Here is a 20597-nt window from a genome sequence, read left to right as displayed (position 1 = left end):
AGACCACCGGCTCCGTGCTCTCTACCCTACCCCCTTCAATCCTTCAAGGCTCCATCACCTTCTCGAGAGTCGTTTTCTCCAGCTGCAAGAGCGAATCCTTGGGAAGCGAGCGAGGCGGTGTGGATCTTATCATCGAAAAACCTCGACGTGCCCTACACCGAGTCTTTCACATTGACGACGACTCGGAGGTCGAACGGGCGGAGTTCCACGCGCAGCGTGTCCGAGAACATCGCACATCGCACATCGCACATCGCCCCGCCTTGTGACGCATTATAACGCGCCCTGGAACAGAACAGGAACGAGAACGGGAACGGGAGGGGAGGCCCGCAATGCTCGATGAAGGGGTGTGGTGCTGTAGTGCACAACCACGCCATGCCTGCCCCTTGGGAGGGACTTTTTATCCGAGATGCGGCAAACGGTGCTTTTTGTCACGGCGAGATGTGCCTAAAAGACGTCGTTTCAGATCGAAGAGCTTCTTTTTGCCTCGATCGATGGCCAGGTTCTGAGTCCTGACTGACATGGGCATATGACATATGATAGATACCTTGCCGCCACCCCCCCCCCCCCCCTCCCCGGGGGGGCTATTCACGAGGATGACAACTTCTCGACGCATGCCGCGATGGAGGGGGACGGGGAGGACATCTAGAGGGTAAGATTTTGGATGCCGTTGCGATGCGACGACGAACCCCCCCCATCTTCGCTGGGTCACGTGCGGCCGCTTATAATTCATGAATGAGAAAAGTAAATCAACTTCATTGATTCAACATGTCTGTATTATTTTAAAGTTTACAGAGTAGAGAAATCAATGTTCTCATGATAATAATAATTTTTATTTTCATATTTCTATTTCTTAAATATAAAGTATCATAATCTATAACTACTTCTTTAAAAAAAAAAAATATGAGAATAATTTATTATTTTCGAAAAAAATTGATTACTTTCAAACAAGATAGATTGAATTTTTTTTTTATATAAAAAATTATACATTTATATTCTTCTTCTCTTTAGATGAAAGTGATTCACAATTTGTGAATCTCAAATGAAAGTCAAAAGTCAGTCTGAGATTTATTTTAACCTCCAGGCTAGCTAGCGTTGTGGAAGGCAATGGCGGCGCCGAGACCCCATTTTTTATTTTTTTTTTCCTTCTTTGCCCGGCTCTAGCAGGCTACTAACTACTAGTTACCCACAAGAAGTGTTTGATTGCGAGCAGGAGAGGTACATGTATAGTTGACACTGCAACGGATGAAATAAGGGAAATTATTGAAATATGAATGTCATGAAGGACTTTATCATCATTTCTATTTTAAGAGGCAGTGAGAGAATAAATATTTATAGATTTCAAGAGTTATACATGTATATTTCTACTTTGAGGAACCGACCAACCATCAAAGGAGAAAACTTCCAATATGAGTTGTTCAGATAACATACATAGTTAGTAAATAAATAATGCCATGACATCATCTGTTATGAACAAAGCAGTGGCAAAAAGAGAAAAGAGACTCGTAAGATAGTTGATTCTATTAAGTTCTTAAGATATGCAAGATCTTATCTATTGTGTATGATGACGCATAGAGGCGCATACTACAGAGTATACTTACTTGCATAGTGAAATGTTAACACAATCTACCTCAGTTCAGAGTAGAACCAGACAGACAGACCCCTTGTTTATGTTTATAAGTTAATAACTTAACTCCCCCTTTCTTTTTTCCTGAAATATTTAAAATGGGCTAATTATGGAAAAGGAAATATTTTCCAAATATTCCTCTTTTCTCCGTAGAAGATGACACAATGGCTCTATACTGCACACACAGCTTTCCCACAGTCTGCAGACACTGAATATTTGTTTTCACTGGTAGTTAGGCAATGACTTGGGAACTCACACAGTCACATATCTGGATTTTGTGGGGAGAAGTTGTGAGTGCCATGATCACAATCAAAAACTGCTCTCTTGATAATTGCATCCTAAGAATAAATCGGCTGCAGCAAGGTATCAGATATTAATGAGCATGTTTCCCTCTCAAAGGTGACATAGACAACTACTATTTAGCTTTACGATGACATAAATAGCTGCCGACGGGAACCTGTGCTCTCGGCACCGGAGGGCTCCGCCGTTTCCAGACCAGACCACAAGGATGAGGCGAGAAACCGCCACAATTCTAATTTATGAATGAGGAGAACTAGTTAACATCGGGCGCCACAACCAGTGAGGACCCACCGAGAAAAAACCTTCAACGCCGAGCATTATATTAGTAACAATGAGGGAACTTCTGAGTCCCAGCCCTTGCTCGGGAAAGGAAATTCCGCCACTGAGCCCTTCCCAGTCTAAAAACATGGTAATCGAGAATTTAGGGCTGGCCTAGCGTACTCTCGCTCTCCTCTTCCGCAAATCCCGGTGGGAGAAAATAAATAGAAAAATTGAGAGAAAGGATAATCAACACGAAACCGACTTATCGGTATGAGTTTATTTTTATGAACGATTACCAGGGATTGAGTGATTGGCCCGCCAAAAGTTGTAACGAGATTGGGGATATCGGCCTAGTTCATGAAACGAATTCCTGAAGCCCCTGGTGCTGATGGGGGATTCAATGAACAAAATAGCGGCCATCTTAATGTCCAAGATGGCCAACAAGGGGAATCATCCCCCCCTCCCCCGGCTCAATCGGTTTCAACAGCATCTGGCGAAAAACAGATAGGCGATGTTGAGATGGACGAAAAAGTAAAAGGAGAAGGGAATATCGGAAAGGGGTTCATCGAGACCGAAAATATACTCTCAACCTTAGGAGCCACTGATGACAAGAATATAAGGGATATCGAAAAATACCCAAACAGGAAATCAAATTCATCCCTAGCCCTAGAGGAGAACGGCGATGGCCCAGGTTCACAACTACCCGGAGCGGACAGCTTATCGAGAGATCTTGAGGGAAATATATACCCCGAAGGCGGGGTAGAGGCATATCTTGTCGTTTTTGGATCCTTCATGGCTCTCTTCGGCACTCTGGGTCTTTCGAATTCGTTAGGATCATTTCTAGCATGGATAAGTACGCATCAGCTAAAGGAGTATAGCCAGCGCAGCATCAGCTGGATATTCGGCATCTATGCGTTCCTCATGTTCTTTGGTGGTCTCCAAATCGGCCCAATCTTCGATGCCAAAGGTCCTCGATTTCTCGTCCTTGCAGGCGCCGTCATGGTAATGCTCAGCATTTCCCTGGTCGGATTTTGCGAGGAATATTGGCATTTCATGGTTGTATGGGGGGTTATTGGTGGAATTGCTGTGTCTCTGATCTTCACCCCGGCCTTCGCTAGCCCAGGCCACTTCTTCTACCGTTTAAGGGGCAGAGCAACGGGAATTGCCGCAACAGGAGGGAGCGTTGGTGGCATTGTGTACCCATTAATGATGCAGGATCTGTTACCCAAAGTGGGTTTTGCATGGGCGACTCGCGCTATGGCTTTGGTTACGCTTGTCTCAGTAACAATCGGGTGCATACTGATCAAGTCGAGGTTGCCAAAGAAAAAGGCAACGAAGGAAAATATACTTCCCGACTTCCGGATCTTATGGGAACCACAATTTGCACTGACAACGCTTGGAATATTCTTCATAGAATGGGGCCTTTTTATCCCGATCACGTACATCTCCGCTTATGCTCTTTCTCACGGCATGTCGGAAAAGTTCTCGTACCAGGTGCTTGCTATCCTTAATGTCGGATCCTGTTTCGGAAGATGGATCCCAGGGTTCACTGCAGATTACATGGGAAGGTTCAACACTATGATCGCGACAGTGGCGATTTGCTTCTTATCCTGCGCTTGCCTATGGTTGCCGGCTGGTGATAGCGTTGCAATGTTAGTAGTATATGCGTTGGTATTTGGATTCGGAAGCGGGAGCAACATCAGCTTGACGCCTGTTTGCATCGGCGAATGCTGTAAAACAGAAGACTATGGGCGATATTATGCAACAGCTTATACCGTTGTTAGTCTTGGGTACGTTCCTCTGGCGGTTTTTCTGGTATCATGCAAACTCAGGTCCAATTCGATGCTAACCAGTTCTCCTCCCAGAACCTTGACGGGCACTCCAATCGCAGGAGCGATTCTTACCAGCAATGGCGGCAATTACTGGGGTCTCATTACATTTACCACCGTCTGCTATTTTGCGGGATTGGTTTGCTTTGTCGCCGCGAAAGTTGTTCGGCATGGACGGACTCTGTGCGGGTGATCTATTAAATGAGAGTATGGGGTGTGCATTGGGATATCAAGTCAAGATACACCGAATCGGGTTAGCAACCCTGAAACACTTGGACAAAGTGGTCGAAATAAATAGAAAATTTAGACAACCTAATGCACACTCATCGTGAATAATGATTCCTTAATCGCATGGATTCATCAGTCAAATGACCATATAGCAACCCATCATCCAATGTGAAGAAGTAAACATAATTTCGGTCGGCACAAAGCAGCCCAAGTCTTTGACCATTGTGAGTTCCCTGCTGTCCAGTTAGAGCTCGCAGTAAACGTGGCAGTTCAAGGCGAAAAAGGAAGCGTAACATTGGAGGCGAGGCGGTTGACAAAAAAAGAAAAAAACAGGAAGGCAGGTGGGGTTGGATTTTTCTACATCTGCATTGCCTACGAGATATCAACTGAGACATCGTTTAATTCTAGCCCTTTTGAATATGCAGGCAGGTTGCTTCCAAAAGGTCAAGAGATATCCACACTTGACAAGTCACCAATCCTAAAATCAAGTCGTGGAGAACTAAGCTCTAATAAGTGGCGGACGGGGATGTACACCTTGATGCGGCGAGCGCAAAATCTCATCAATTACATTCCCCTCAGCATCATAGCTTCCAGTAATTAGAACACTAATAAAATGTGTCTCAGGATGCCAGGAATGACCGCGCCCAGTACAACCGACTTTGTTCGCGTCAAAAAAGAAGATTGAGTCACTCGAGGTGCCATGCCATGAGGGAGGGCAGGCGTAAAATTGTTGCCTCATTGGGATGGTACCTCGTTCGCCTTCCTCGTGATGTTGTAGGCAGGTCTCAGTGCATTCACGATTCGACTTAAAAATAAATAAATTTATCAATAAATAAAATGACAAAAAGCGTTGGAAATGGAAGTTGGCGAATTGCTCGTCGGAGAGTTTGTCCCAAAAAATGTGGAGCAACATTTCTGCGCCATGCGAGAAGGGATACATCCGACATAAAAAATGGCAGACATCAAAAATTCGTTTATGCACACCGTTCTCCGATGATACCATTTGAATGGATACAAGATCCTGAAAACTGCCAATAGTGTGGCCAACGATTATGGCTTGACTATCGCCCAAGCCAGGCTGTTGTTCTTTTTAGAGCCTGAGGAAAGTCTGTACTTTGGAGTTGGAAGTATAGTTACTATACTCGTATACCGATCTTAGATTTCCTTGCCCCAACGCCTCCATCCGAAATAATAAAACGATCTAGGGCAATCATACACTTCCACTTTGCCTTGGAAGTAGGAATACTGAAGGCATCGGTCAAAGTGTTCTAGCTGAAGGGTGGTTGGGGGGTTACGGCTCTACCCCCCTCGGCAATCTCAACGGAAATGGAAAGCGGGTTTCTTGGAGCCTTTCTGCTCCGTAGAAATCGGGGAGAAAAAAGGTCGGATAGTTTGGCAAGTTTTGTTTCGACGAGCAATTGGCGTCATCAGGTTGCCTTGGAGTCTGTGAGTGGACTATGACGCAACTTGTGGCTTTTGGCATGAGTGAAACCAGGCCAATTATGGCGATCGCTGTCACATCTGAACATCACCATACGCAGTTATGCATAGTTAAACCTTAGGGCGAAATCGAGGCAGCCCTAAGCTAAACTGGAACGGTGCTGATAACAGCGAAGAGGCTGGGGGGTTGGTTCACTTATTATTAGGGTTTGAAATCTGCGTTCGTTGAGCCACAGAAGTAAATATTATTCCAAGAACAGTTAAGCGCGATATATTACAGTTCTATTTTTAATCCACAACGACTAGTAACCTTCTCAGCCGCCTTTACGCCGGAATGTATTGCGCATTACGCGGTATTTACCCAGATCTCGGCCGCTTTAGTCATCCAATAACTAAATTGTGAGACTTTTTATATCAAAACCCTCCACTTCTATACGAATGGCCCTGCTGTTTGCTGGCCCAGTTGAGGCAACTCTCCCGCCAAGCGGACCTCGGCCATGGGAACAATCCATGATTTTTTATTATTTTTTATCCCACGAACCATGGTGGGCTGGGCAACGACGATTGCTCCAGTTGCAACGCCCGTCTTGTCTCTTGTGGCTGCATCAGCTGGTGGCACGCCTTCGTCATTGAGGCGTTGCAGTAAACTTTTCTCCTCTGGCCTGGGAAGATCTCCCTCAACAACCAAGTCTCGTTTCTCTTCGTGGGGCTCTTGAATACCCTTGGGTATTATTCATCGAGGGGGGGAGATGCAAGTCCTGTTCTCCGTCAAGTTACTGGGACACTAGAGACTTTAGACCCATGGAGTCTCAATATCTTGGGCAACAATGATAAACCCGCTGAAAAGGGTATAAATATTCATAAAGGGAGCGATGTTCCCTTTCTTTCAGTCAACGTCCTATTTGCCTACACTCGTTTGAAGATTATATCTTCTTATAGAAGTTTTTACACTTTGTTCTCTTGGACAAATCCGCTCGCTTTCAGTGATTAGCTAGTCTTAACTGTCGCTATCTTGGCTTCGGACGCTCTCAAAAAAGCCAGCTTATAGCCCACACCATAAATCTCTTGACGGAGTGCTCTGATTCTCGTCATGAGGGTGTCTGCAACGCTTTTCGTGGCGGCCGTCGCCGAATTTGCGTTCGCGCTGCCAGGAAAGTATCCTCCTTATGGGGATCCCGTGTCGTCGGAGACTCATTCAAGCTATCCGGTTCCTCCTGTGACGGACTCGTATCCTGCTTACTCGGAGCATACCTCGGTTGACTCTTATTACCCGACTCTTCCTCCCAGTGATACGAGCTCGTACCCGACTCCACCTCCAGTTACATACTCATCATTCTCATCATATCCAGTTGCGCCTCCATCTTCCTCGAAACCACCTTCTGTGACGGACTCGTCTTACCCAGTCCATCCGCACAGTACCACGAAGTCTTATCCAGTTCCACCTTCCAGTGGGACGGGTTCCTATCCAGTTCCTCCAAAAGTTACGAGTTCATATCCAGTTCCCTCTTCTTCACACCCAGTCACCACCCCTCCTATTATTACGGACTCCTTCTCCGTCAGTCCCTCTAGTAGTGCTACAGGTTCATATCCAGTTCCTCCAAACATTACGGATTCATATCCAGTTCCCCCTTCTTCACACCCAGTCACCACCCATCCTACTATTACGAAGTCTTACTCCGTCCATCCTACCAAAACCACGTATAGAGTTACAACTTATACTGTAACGGATACGATAACCAGAACAAAGTGGTTCCCCCACTCGACACCTACCACTTCCTCGGGTGGCCATACTTACTATACTACCTGGGAAACTGCTTCTACCTGGACGACAACTACGTGGTATACTACTACTAAGACGCTCACCCTACCTACTTACACTCCTCCGCCTCATACTTACACTCCTCCGCCTCCTACTTACACTCCTCCGCCTCCTACTTACACTCGCACATCCGAGTGTCCTCCTTATTGCCTAACAAGCTGCCCGACAGTTTACACGGTTACCACCACCGTCACTAAGTGCGGTGGCGATGCTTGCGGAGGATGGTACCAGACAACAACTACACCTCCCTCTTATCCTCACTATTCACCCACGTCTTATCCTCACTATCCACCCCAGTCTTATCCTCACTCTTCACCCACGTCTTATCCTCACTATCCACCACAGTCTTCTTATCACCCTACCAGCAGTTACGTCGAACCGTCGTATCCAACGACGTCACCATATCCTACTGGCATGAGCAGTGATGTCAAGCCCTCATATCCAATGACATCACACTATCCATACCCGTCGTATCCTCACTATCCACACCCGTCGTATCCTCACTACCCACACTCGTCTTATTCTCATCATCCTACGAGCAGTGATGTCAAGCCCTCATATCCAACAACATCATCTTATCCTCACTACCCACACACGTCTTATTCTCATCATCCTACGAGCAGTGATGTCAAGCCCTCATATCCAACAACATCATCTTATCCTCACTACCCACACACGTCTTATTCTCATCATCCTACGAGCAGTGATGTCAAGCCCTCATATCCAACAACATCATCTTATCCTCACTACCCACACACGTCTTATTCTCATCATCCTACGAGCAGTGATGTCAAGCCCTCATATCCAACAACATCATCTTATCCTCACTATCCACAACCTTCGTATCCTCACTACCCACACACGTCTTATTCTCATCACCCTACAAGCAGTGACGTCGAACCGTCGTATACAGTAACATCATCACCCTATCCTACTGGGACGAGCAGTGATGTCAAGTCCTCATATCCAGTGACATCGTCAACATATCCTACTGGCACGAGCAGTGATGTCAAGTCCTCATATCCAGTGACATCGTCACCCTATCCTACTGGCACGAGCAGTGATGTCATGTCCTCATATCCAGTGACATCGTCACCCTATCCTACTGGCACGAGCAGTGATGTCAAGTCCTCATATCCAGTGACATCGTCACCCTATCCTACTGGCACGAGCAGTGATGTCATGTCCTCATATCCAGTGACATCGTCACCCTATCCTACTGGCACGAGCAGTGATGTCATGTCCTCTTATCCAGTGACATCGCCACCATATCCTACTCCTAGCTCTCACATTGAGCCTCCATATTCAGAGGCATATCCTACCCATTCTGGGTATCTCAGAGAACGGAGGTTCGCTCTTCCGGTCTTCTTCTAAATGAAATATAAACGACAACTTGTGGCACGCGCGGAGGGGAGATAAGCCCATCGTCCATGCTTTAAATATTTTTACTCCACGCCCAGTTATGTTAATTTGATATTACCGTACATTTTATCCCTCATGATTGATTATACCTCGTATCTCCTAATTTTCAACTTATATCCATTTACCTTCCTATTTTACCTTTAACCAAACCCCTTTCTTTTCATCATCATGCGTTTCTCAAATTATGAGTATACGTCTAGCATCAGCGGCATTTCGACTACTGTCCTTCCTTTAATGACGCCCCCATGGCTTCTAATGATTTGTGACTTCATTTTTACAGTTTTTTTTCTTGACTTTGATGAGGGGCTCTCTTCCATGGTCGGACCGTCGATGTACATGATTTCTTTGAAACGCACCAACACTCCTTACGCATATCAGAATATCAAAAAATTGGCGTTAATTTCTTTTCTTTTTTCTTATGACAGGATGAACTTGATATTCATTAACCTACTTGTTTTATCAAGGGATAGTATCAGATTAGGATCTTACTTTCTTATAAGCAAAATAAATATGCTTAAATTAAAAGGAAGGCTAGCCTCAAGAACCTCTTAAAACCACACGCGATGTAACAATGAGGAATTATCATATAGTTATCGAAGGAGAGTACAGGCGCAGTTTCACTAGTACATTACATCTAAGCACTCTCCTCCCTTGCCTCCGCTCCCCTTCGGACGGACGGGCAACAAGCCAGTCCGAATTACTTCAACACAACCCCCCCCCCCCTCCTCTGTCTCCGCGTACAAACCGTCTCCCTCAAAAACCTTACCAAGGCCTCCGTATCCTCAGCCTCCGCATCAGACTCATTCCGTATCTCAAGCGAAAACTCCATCAGTCCCCTCAGGCGCCGGATGGGACGATGCCACTCAGCGTCCAGCGACCGAACCGGGCCAGCAGGCAGCGACACCAGAACAAGCATGAGGAACCCTTAGTCCATACATTTTCGTCGCCAATATATCGCAGAACTCATCATAGACGTTCCTCTCCTCGTCCTTGTTGTAGCTACTATCCGCCGCCACCGACGAGGCCCACAGCATCGGTCCCACCACTGTCTTTGGTTGGCTCCCCCTGCTACTGATGGTGGAAGCGGGCGGTCCGGAGCAACTCTACGCCAGCTAGAGGTGGACGGGTGGGTGGCGCCCGGAGGAATCTGACATGTGAACAGGTTCTCCGGCCCGATGAGCTTGGCGAATGGATTCCATGTCTCCTGGAAGACAGGCGTGGAGTAGAAGAGAGGGGCGGCCTCATTGTGGATTTGGTGGCATGTTAGGAGGAAGGCTGGAGACCTGCGACCTGCAACCTGTCGACTGAGCATTGAAAGTAAAAATGATCATATTCGTTGCGCCTAGTTCGGCTTCGTAGAGGGTATGCGGATATGACTGATACGGCCCTTGTTGTGCAAGAGGTGGATTGTATCGCGGCCGAAGATGAGTTTGTAGATTAGAACGCGGATTTCAGGGGGTATCCGGGTGAGGAAATAAGATTCCTGTATAGTCTTGGGTGGTGGTGTAGGCAACGGGAGGAGTCCTGGTCACGAAACCGCGGAACGTTTCTATGAAGTTCAACATTGATCTGACACTGGGTACGAATTGCAAGTCTTTTGGAAGAAGGGCACTTAGTAGGGAATGATACCGTAAAAAATATATGTGTGTCCGGGATTCGAACCTCCTCTGAGAACGTCAAAAAATTAAACCCAGCAGAGGCCAGCCAAAGTTATGTAGTCACACAGAATTAGAAGTAAATATTGAGGCCTTGGGGGCGATACTCAGATAGGTCCCCATGAATCTTCCAAAAGCACTCGATACATAGACTCAGACAGGCAGGGTTGATTTCCGCCTTGCATCGCCGACTCTCCGGAGGCCTTCAAATATAAAAGGCTCCCAGGCTGCTGGATAAATAGAGCCTATCAAGCTCCAGCATCGCGGGCACGTTGGAAGCTCCCTTCAAGGTGAGCTGTTCGGCAAGCCGCGATCTGGCCGTTTTGCAACGGCGGGAGAAGGATGATTCGTCAGGATTCATCATTGAATCAAAGCTCCATCCAATCCAGTCTTGCGACGTCGTCGCACACCTACAGACAGACAGGCTAGTCTTTGGGCGTTGATTGGGCTTTTGAGTCCTTCATAATAAGTACTGCGTAGTTACCAGTTATTCGATCGCTACCTGCTGTTAAATATATCCTATTCCAGCAACAGGAAGCAACAGGCAAGACGAATATGATTCTTGAGGCGCTTTATAAATAGCTGAAACAGGCGCACAAGGATTGGAACCTGGCCGTCCTCAACGCATCCCCGTGGGAATGAATTGGCGCTGGACACACGGTGGGATAGTTGATTGTTTTGATTATTATTGTTTTGAAGGCTAGGAATTCAAATAATGTTTGAAACTCTTTAGATTTGTTTATTGAAGTTCAAAAACCACAATAAGCTCTCTTCCTCTCCCCCACAACTCCTAGCCTTTTTTTCTTTTTTTCTTTTTTCTTTTTTTCTTTTTTCTTTTTTTCTTTTTTCTTTTTTTCTTTTTTCTTTTTTTCTTTTTTCTTTTTTTCTTTTTGTTTTGAAAAAAAAAAAAAAAAAAGGCCCGGAAAGAAAAAGGAATCGAGAAAAAAGCTTTCTCATCAAAAGAAAACAAAGCAGGGTATTTTGGTAAAAGTATAGCAAGAGCTGACTGACAACCACGCAACGCCTGTGACACAGATATCAAACGTATTTCCCAAAATTTGCCCCGTCACTTGAAATTGGATGGTATGACGATGGTGATGATGATATTCCCGATGAGGAAAACCGCGGCACAAATAATTTTTTTTTCTTTTTTTTTTTAAAAAAAAAAATAGCATTAACGAGTGGGTCCACTGGTCAAAAGAAAAATAACGGAAATAGATTCAAGGGGAGAGGGTTAAAATATAAATAGTAACGGAGAAAAGATGAAAAGTAAATTAGAAGGGACAGTAGAAAAAAAAAAAAAACAAGGCGCACAGATATAACTAATAACTACGTGTGCGAAAATGAAATACACGTTGCTGCTTGCTGCTCCACTCTTCTTTAAGAAACACACAGAAGACGAAAACACCTATACACACACACATAAAATCAAGTAAGCCGTCGCAACTATTCCACTCCACCACCCAGGTCGTCTTGGTTTTTCCCCGGCCGAAACTGAGGTTATGTTTGAACCCTGCCTACGCCATACGCCAAAGATAACGAATTCAACAAAAAGGAAGTATATCGGGGGTGCCAAACAGGGCAGATTCGTTCAGAAACACGGGAAGAATGTGATGTGAGATACGGGGGAGGAAATAGAAGAGAGATTTAAAGAAACATCAAAAAAAAAAAGACAAATACCAACGACATATTAGGAAAGGTAAAGCCCAAAAAAAGGTAATAAAATGAATAAAGTGAAACCAAAAAGATAATAAAGCAGTAACGACAATGACAGCATAGCCACAATAAAAACGCAATGGTACGAGGTAGTAGTGCGAAAAACAAAAGCGAGAGATAGCTAGGAAATATAAAAAGCGAAACCGAATAGTATATATGCAGAAATGAGGCCATAATCGTCTTACACAAGTAAACGAAGTCGCAAAGAGAAATAAAACGAGAACGGAAAGAGGAAAGAGTCGTGAGTAAAAGGAAAGGAGGCAGGAACTACCCTGGAAAACCAAGGAGAAAGCTGACTTAGCCGGTCCATGACCGTAGTAGATGCTACTTCTAATCTTTAGTCCACGAACTAGCCACACGGGTTTGACGTGTACTCACTACGTCAGATTTCTGATTCGGATTGGGACCACCAGATGCCGATGTAGCTTGACTGTCCATCCCCGGTCGTTGGTTCTTCGTGTCTAGTGATTTCATTCCATTGCTGTTGGGGACGTGGTGAGGAGGCTCGCCGCTGCTCGACATTCTTGGCTCCTTGCTCTTTTCCAGGAGGGAACCACCGAGAGTTGCGCACTTCAAGATGGTTTGAATCATCTGGTTCTGTTTCAGAGGTTTAGCCAGGTATTCATCCATCTGGGCTTGGATACATTTCTCCCGGTCACCGAGCATCGCGTGTGCGGTCAAAGCGATAATGGGCGTTCGTGATAGTCCGTTTTTCTTTTCATATTCTCGGATCTTGCCCGTAGCTTCGAATCCTCCCATAACAGGCATTTGGACATCCATCAAAATAACGTCGTATCGACGCTTCTTGATCGCTTCTACAGCTTGGAGGCCATTGCTGACAACGGTCACGCCATGGTTGCATTTCTCTAGTATCTTGACGGCAACCCTCTGGTTCACATCGTTGTCCTCGGCCAAAAGAATATCAAACGATCTTGTGTGGTCTGTAGTTATTGGCGTGGAACGTCCTTCAAGAGCAGGCAACATGCCATTGCCTAGATCGATAGGCTGACAAGGAGTCGTCATGTAGGATGTGATACCCAGATCCAGTGCTGACTTCAGACTGACAGAAACGACAGGGCATAATAGAACGATAGGTATGTATTTAAACTCATCGTACGTGCGCAGATTTCGCGCGGTGTCGACGGAGTCGACGATTATAACGTCGTAAGCATGTCCGGAATCCTTGCCTGTGGGATCCTGAATTTCCGGTGGTGGTACCTGCGATTCATCCTTCACAACAATGGGCTCTAGGTCAAGCTGCTTCAGCATTTCGGTAATTTCCTCTGCGTGGCCACCGGTCTGGCCTTTGTCGATGAACAGAACACGGTGGTTTTTGTAGGGCAGGAGGGACGCGCTAATCATGCTGATAGACTGGTCTGCCAGTTCTACAACGCACGTGAAGTGGAAGCTACTTCCGAGGCCATATTCAGAGGTAACCCAAACATCACCACCCATGAGATTCACTAATCTCTTAGAAATAGATAGCCCCAGACCAGTTCCTCCGAACTTCCTGGTCGTCGAGCCGTCAGCTTGCTGGAAGGTATCGAAGATCAAATCCAACTTGTCTTCCTCAATTCCGATTCCAGTATCCGAAACGGAGAATTCGAACGCGTATTCATTATCTTTACATTCCTCTCGATCCGATCTGCTAATAGCAAGTTTGACTTCCCCATGTTCCGTAAATTTGATCGCGTTCCCGACCAAGTTTAGTATAATTTGACGTAATCTGAACGGATCACCAGTGACGTAGTCGGGAACGGAACTATCCACTTGGTACGCAAGGCTCAAGAACTTCTCGTTGGCTTTTACAGCTAAGGTTTTAAGCGCGTTGAATACGGTGCCTCTCATGCTAAATGGAATCTTTTCAATGACCATGCGGTTCGCTTCAATCTTGGAGATATCGAGGATATCGTCAATAATCGTCAATAAGCTATTGGCTAGGCTATGCACCACGTTCAACATCTCTCGCGGGTATGGCTTGAGGTCGTCAGTATCTAGCGTCAGCTGTGTCATGCCTATGATGCCGTTCATCGGGGTTCGGATTTCGTGACTCATATTTGCGAGGAACTCGGACTTTGTGCGGTTGGCAAGTTCTGCTGCTTCTCTGGCGGCAGTGTTTCGCTGAATACTATCTCGAAGATTCGAAACCATCTTATTGATCTTCCGCTTAAGCTCGTCCATCTCGCCGGAAGCATTCACGGTGATTAGTTTGGTGAAATCACCATCAGTGGCTGCATCGGTGATTTCTCCGAAAGCGCGCACTTGAGATGTCAAGTTTTCAGCCATGGTGTTAACGTCCTCAGTGATCTCTTTCCATCTACCAGCAATTCCTTCAACGTTGGCTTGGCCACCCATCTTTCCGTCGACTCCGACATCGCGCGCCACTCGTTTGAGCTCGTGGGCGAAGTTGGCAAGGCGGTCCACCATGTTATTGATCGTCACTTTCAAAGTGAGTATCTCACCTTGAGCATGGACTTCGATCTTCTTCGCAAGTTCACCCTTGGCAATAGCTTGGGTTACTTCGGATATCCCTCTCACCTGAGAAGTCAGATTTTGAGCCATGGTGTTGACGTTATCGGTCAAATCCTTCCATTTACCCTCCACGTTATCCACCTTTGCCTGACCGCCAAGAGTGCCATCAGTGCCGACTTCTCGCGCCACTTTGCTGACCTCGAAGGCGAAGGTGTTCAGTCTATCCACCATTCCGTTAATTGTGTTTTTCAAATCCAATATTTCGCCTTTCACGTCTGCAGTGACTTTCTTTGTCAAGTCACCCTTGGCGACAGCAGTGGTAACGTCAGCAATCTCGCGGACCTGAGTAGTAAGGTTCATGGCCATGCCGTTAACATTCTCAGTGAGATCCTTCCAAGTTCCTTCCACATCATGAACAGTTGCCTGGCCACCAAGGACACCATCTGTTCCGACCTCCTTGGCGATTTTTGTGACCTCTTGCGCAAATTGCTTCAGTTGGTCAACCATGGAATTGATAATTGTTTTCAAAGCAAGAATTTCACCCTTGCAGTTAGCCTGGACTTTCTGTGTAAGATCGCCCTTGGCGACCGCCGTCGTTACCATCGCAATATCACGGACTTGGGTCGTAAGATTTTCGGCCATGGCATTGACATTAACAGTAAGTTCGTTCCACATTCCTTGGACTCCCTCAATCTGAGCTTGTCCACCTAGTACACCCTCAGTGCCCACGTCTCGGGCGACCCGCGTAACTTCAGTAGCAAATGTACGAAGTTGATCCACCATAGTGTTGATGGTTTGCTGAAGCTCCAAAATTTCACCTTTGGCTCTGCTTTCGATCTTCTGGCTGAGATCACCATGGGCGACGGCTGTCGTGACAGTTGCGATTTCTCGGACTTGATCTGTAAGATTCTTGGCCATGATATTTACATTTTCCGTCAGCTCTTTCCAGATACCATGGACTCCGGTAATCTGAGCTTGCCCGCCAAGGATTCCTTCGGTTCCGACCTCCCGGGCCACTCTTGACACTTCGCTCCCGAAAACCTGGAGTTGGTCCATCATAGTATTAATAGTGCGTTTAAATGTCGTGATTTCCGGGTCCATTTCTAACGGATGGATCTGAACTTTCATAGACAAGTCTCCATTTGCAACTTGTGTGATGATCCCGCCAATTTCTCGTAAGGCCTTTTGGAAAGCCTCGTTGGCCTGTTGGTGCTTGCGTAGTTCCCGCTCTAATATGCCGACATCCTCCTTTTTCACCTTCCCTAGGGCTTTCTCGGTATTTTTCTCCTGTTCTTTGAGTTCCTCACGAACCCTAGAGATTACATCTTTCTGTAGTTGTATTTCTTGTGCTTGAAGTTGAACTCGGTTCTGTAGGAAATGTATATCGTCTTCATAGTTCACATCGGATTCGGGGAGGGGTTTAGGTGACCCGTGGGAATTAGTGTCTTGTCCACTGGAAATCGCTGCGCGGGTAGATCGTCGGGATGGGGGCTAAATAAGGTTGGTCAGCATGATGAAATTTTAGACCTCTTTTCCCAGCAAAGAGAGGTAATGCCACCCTAGAGATCCGATCTCTACAAGAATGACTCTTGAAAGGAGTGTTATAAAGGAGGATTCGAAGGCAACTAACCACAAAACATTGCATAGTACCGATCCTACGGATCAGATCCTCCAACTCCCGTTCCAAAACTGCCTTACCATCGCTGTTTTCGCCTGGCAGATTTATTTTCGCCACATCGCCGTTGGTAGCATTGTTGGACTTGTAGCTGTTGAAAGGCAGCGATGCGGAGTCGGGGACATCCTTTGCCAGACCCTGCAGGATGCCAGCTACAGCAAGCAGGGTTTCATCACCCCGAGTCATGGTGCCTACAGCGGATGGGAAAATAAAAAAAGGCGAGGAAATCGTCAGCTAATCCAGTTCATCTATTTTTTCCCCCTTCTTCTCAAGCACCAGTGGCTCTAAAATAAGAGGGGAGAGTTATTGCCATCAAAGTAGGCGGCTTAGTGATGGTGAGCAGCGGGTGCTATCTCTATGCGAGGGCTATTGGGGGTTGACAAACCGGATGCGTTGGGTGCTCTTCGACACAAAAAACGGGCAAAAGCGCTAAACCGACATTGAGGTAGCAGGGAATTGGCAGAAGGAGCCCACTATATCGCTTGAAAAGAAAGAAAGATAGGCGTTCCTATCGTTGAGTCGACTCTCGAGGATAGAAGATGAGAAGCGATGGAGTAGACTTCAGGTTGGCGGAGGGAGAAAAAGCGTGGACGAGGCTCTTTGAGGAAAGCGCCTTTTGTTTGGGGGGGGAAGGGAAGAAGGTCCGGGTTCAGTCCCAGCCAAAAGCGGAGAGGAGAAAACGTTGCTGGGACCAGCAGCGCGCGCCCAAGCGAGAACGGCTTAGGGGCCAGACACTAGCCCGGGCTGGTTACCTCGCTAGCGCTGGTTATGGCTACGAGATCTTAAAAAATAAATTAAAATAAAAATCAGAGCCCAATAGCAGCAGCTCTTGAGAATCGTTTAATCGGGCGGGTGATTCTTCAAAGCTATAGGTAAGGCAAAATAAACTTTGATGATGAATAAAGTCATTATTAACTCGCTATTTGTAAAATAGATAGGAACATTAAAAACTCCCAGCTGCAAACAAGACGTCAAATCCAAGCACAAACTTCTCACAAAACTACAAAATCCTAAGCACCATCAAATCCATCCTGCCGTTGAGTATGCTGAATCTGGTACGGATCGCAGTCAGGAGCTTGCAGTGCTTACACACCTTCCCTCTCGTTAATCCAGATATTCCAACGACCTGGGGGAATAAACCACAACAGGGGGGGAGGAGATAAATATCTAGGCTGGATCTCGGGGGATCATAGTCCGTTATCTCATCCAACTAGTTATATTTACCAAACGGCTGACAGACCCAAACAAGGCTACGGTACGGAGTACAATACATACCACATAGTTAACGATTACCATGCTGATCTTGTGACCGCGCCGCCCATCCGGACACCAGCAGCAACTCATGATGGCTGATAAAATACTACTGATGATATTTTTTACTACGTAGTTTACCACCAAACAAACCAGGTAATACTATACTTGAATACCCAAGGTAAAATACCTCTATATAAACCTCAGAATCAATCAGCTAATGAACCTTGGAAGGACATAGTGCGTAGGTGTCAGCACTGAGTGATATCCACCACGTTTGTAGTAATGAACCATTGCCATAGCTATTCATAGGTAAGTATGCATACCTAGCTAGGTAAGTCATGTCAAACCCATGGACCTTCTCATAAAAGCACAAAGGAGAAGTTTCACTCAAACCATTGGAAAAGTACAGTTCTGCAATGTTTATTTTTCTTGTTGTCTTGCTCAATCACTCACAATGTGCGCGGAAAGAAAGGGAGAAAGACAGCCTGGGAACCTGGCACAGGAACAAACTTTTCTTTTTGCCATGATAGCTATCCCGCATGGTTATTAGTACCTGACAACACTGGCCTTGATCTCCTTCTCCCTCACCTCTTTTTTTCAATGTTCCTACAGAGATTGCCTCTTCTTACCCCGCCCCGGCTCCCCATGCAACCTCCCTTCTGATATTCCTCTCAAGATATTTTGATTCGAGGGCAAAACTTGCAGGGGCGGGGCGGGAAACGGAGGTGGGGTGGGGGTGTTCCTGTGCAGGATCCGAATAACTCTCACGCTAATAATTAGAATAATATAAAGGCTTACTGATATCCCGGGTCACAGTCAGCAAGCGTGCAAGGGTTTAGCAGGTTGGGTTGAAGTTGGGTAAGATGGCTCTCATGAACTGGACCTGCGATGGGAATCGATTTTGATACTACTCACCATCTTCAGCATGGATGCAACAGGCGCATGCAAATACCGCTACAATCATGACTGGTTCTGACTACGATTTGTTATCCTTCCATCCTCCATGTCATGTCTGCTTTGCCATGATTCTCAGTTTTGCTGTTGATGTCTGGGGCAAAATGTTTTGATTTTCCCTTCCTTCATGTCGTCATCAACTTAACAGCTTTCAAATGCAGCCCTAAATTGCCAGGGGGAACCCATGGGGTTTCAGCGCACGGATTGCTAAGTAACCGTATTGATTAATGACTTTGGCCACTTGCCATCGCTTCGATGAATGTGGAAGATTTCCAGATTATTGGAGCTTAGGCCAATTATTTAAAGGATCTTAATGCAGCAAAGCACCATTTTTCCCCCGTCCTCCCCATAATTTTCAGTAATTTTCTCTCTAACTTTTCTCAATGCTAAATAATCCATGGTTGTGGAAACTGAATTGTTTCGCGTTTGATCGCCCTTTAGTACTTCTAGTCTAATTTTCATCGATTTTTCTTCCTTATTTATCAGTTGGATGTGAGAGCTGGTGGCAAGAAAAACTGGCGGTCTGTATAGCACGTAACAATCATCAATCTTACGTTCTTCCCTTCGTGTTCAAAGCCAGGTTTGCCTGAGGACGGCCCGATTTTAAGGCGAATCTCCGCTCCACGTGACAAATGGTTTGTTCATTTTCAACCTCCTTAATCCAGGATCAGGATAATTGATTGGCCACAGGAAACCAGGCGCCGAGCATTCCAGGGTGTCAGAAAGTTCTGTACACATCCATCCCATCCTCACCGGCCTAAGTTAGTTATCGGTAGAGAGCTATGAATATTTCGAAAACGACGACCAATGTGCGACATCCCAGCTCAATAATGTCTGCAACAAGTGGCGTCTCGCCTCTCTCTAGCATTTTTTCTTTTTTCCATTTTCCATTTGAATCATTGAGCAATCACTGGAATACTTGAACATGCTAATTGCCGTGGTTTGTGCATACATAAGATATGCACGCTGTAATTTTGAAATCTCATTTTTTCCGCCTAACAAAACTTTACCCTAAACGGTCAGTACCGTATCGCGTAAAGTATGCCCCATCTGTATTATTATTACCGCAGACACAGCGATATCAGTGCCTGGTATTTTTGAATGAAAACTGTATCAATGGATGAAAACTCCCGCCCCGTTTGAATGACACCTCAACCCCCAGGGATGCATTTGATGATGACCTGTCAGATTCTTCATTCACTGATGATGATTTGTTTTTGAAGAAAATGGGAGCCTGAAGTGAGGCAGGGAGGAAAATGACAAGAAATGAACAAGTCCCCTCGATTCCGGAGTGTTACATTCTTGGACAGGCCCTGAGAGCTGAGAGGGGAAACTCAAGACTGATGGAGAAGCAAACGATACAATGGCCCGGGGCGATAATGTGAGGGAGGGAAGTTACACGGAATGGTAATATCAATCTAATACAGGCAGTACAAGTTCCTTTTTTTCATCCCCTCTGATCTGATGATATCCCCATGGTTTCCCAGTCAAATAGTGGTGACTCCTGCGTAGCCGTCGTCGCAGCTAGAATATAATATAGGAATATCAAGATGACAGGGAGAGGGGGGGAGGGGGGCGGAGCATGCGCGGGACAATTTGGCGCCCCTTCCATAGAGTCCCTGGGGTGGTGCGGTCGAACACGTATAGCCGGGTCGGACCCTAGTGGATTTCTTACCACTCCCGTTGGTTATATAGATATCACTGGCGCTGCCAGAAGCCGCCGGTGTTGTTGTCGGCGGGTTGACAGACCTGTGACGTAGTTCTCGCGGGGATGGCTGATGGGACATCAGGTGAACCAGATTTGTTCCCGTGGTGAAACGGGTCTGGGTCGAGGACATGGGGACGTGGACGTGGTTCCAGGGAGATGGCTCTTAGAAAGGAAAGAAGAGTATGGGCGGGAAACAAATATATAGTTATATATTTTATTCAACACGCAAACTATATATAA

General features: G+C 46.1%; 5 protein-coding genes across 7 annotated transcripts; 2 read left to right on the top strand and 3 right to left on the bottom strand.

Annotated features, from left to right (window-relative positions):
• The first annotated feature begins 1575 nt into the window (after positions 1–1575).
• On the top strand, positions 1576–5100 carry BDBG_04763 (MFS monocarboxylate transporter). Its single transcript, XM_002624853.2, has 2 exons — positions 1576–3975; positions 4051–5100. Exons 1-2 carry the CDS (start codon positions 2543–2545, stop codon positions 4205–4207), a joined length of 1590 nt encoding a protein of 529 aa, XP_002624899.1. The 5' UTR covers positions 1576–2542; the 3' UTR covers positions 4208–5100.
• Positions 5101–5205: 105 nt separating this feature from the next.
• On the top strand, positions 5206–11403 carry BDBG_17178. Of its 2 annotated transcripts, XM_031724959.1 has the most exons (3): positions 6043–7139; positions 7263–7725; positions 8392–11403. In XM_031724959.1, exons 1-3 carry the CDS (start codon positions 6773–6775, stop codon positions 8873–8875), a joined length of 1314 nt encoding a protein of 437 aa, XP_031578706.1. In that variant the 5' UTR covers positions 6043–6772; the 3' UTR covers positions 8876–11403. The 2 variants fall into 2 exon arrangements, with proteins under 2 accessions (XP_031578707.1, XP_031578706.1); XM_031724958.1 differs by having other exon boundaries at positions 5206–7725; positions 8392–11321.
• BDBG_17179 (uncharacterized protein) lies at positions 9327–11063 on the bottom strand. Its single transcript, XM_031724960.1, has one exon. The coding sequence runs from the start codon at positions 10233–10235 to the stop codon at positions 9849–9851; it is 387 nt and encodes a 128-aa protein (XP_031578705.1). The 5' UTR covers positions 10236–11063; the 3' UTR covers positions 9327–9848.
• A 333-nt stretch (positions 11404–11736) lies between the features above and the next one.
• BDBG_04761 lies at positions 11737–17639 on the bottom strand. Of its 2 annotated transcripts, XM_002624851.2 has the most exons (4): positions 16827–17639; positions 16397–16632; positions 12673–16257; positions 11867–12621 (listed from the first exon to the last, which is right to left on the bottom strand). In XM_002624851.2, exons 2-4 carry the CDS (start codon positions 16625–16627, stop codon positions 12619–12621), a joined length of 3819 nt encoding a protein of 1272 aa, XP_002624897.2. In that variant the 5' UTR covers positions 16628–16632; positions 16827–17639; the 3' UTR covers positions 11867–12618. The 2 variants fall into 2 exon arrangements, with proteins under 2 accessions (XP_031578704.1, XP_002624897.2); XM_031721823.1 differs by having other exon boundaries at positions 11737–16257.
• A 2457-nt stretch (positions 17640–20096) lies between these two features.
• On the bottom strand, positions 20097–20487 carry BDBG_04760 (uncharacterized protein; the record flags this gene model as incomplete). Its single annotated transcript, XM_002624850.1, has 2 exons — positions 20097–20173; positions 20325–20487. The coding sequence occupies 2 exons, from the start codon at positions 20485–20487 to the stop codon at positions 20097–20099; spliced, it is 240 nt and encodes a 79-aa protein (XP_002624896.1).
• Positions 20488–20597: the final 110 nt, after the last annotated feature.

The sequence above is a fragment of the Blastomyces gilchristii genome (genome assembly GCF_000003855.2).
Source record: "Blastomyces gilchristii SLH14081 genomic scaffold supercont1.9, whole genome shotgun sequence".
Taxonomy (NCBI): Eukaryota; Fungi; Ascomycota; class Eurotiomycetes; order Onygenales; family Ajellomycetaceae; genus Blastomyces; species Blastomyces gilchristii.
This window is presented reverse-complemented; position numbering and strand designations above follow the sequence as displayed.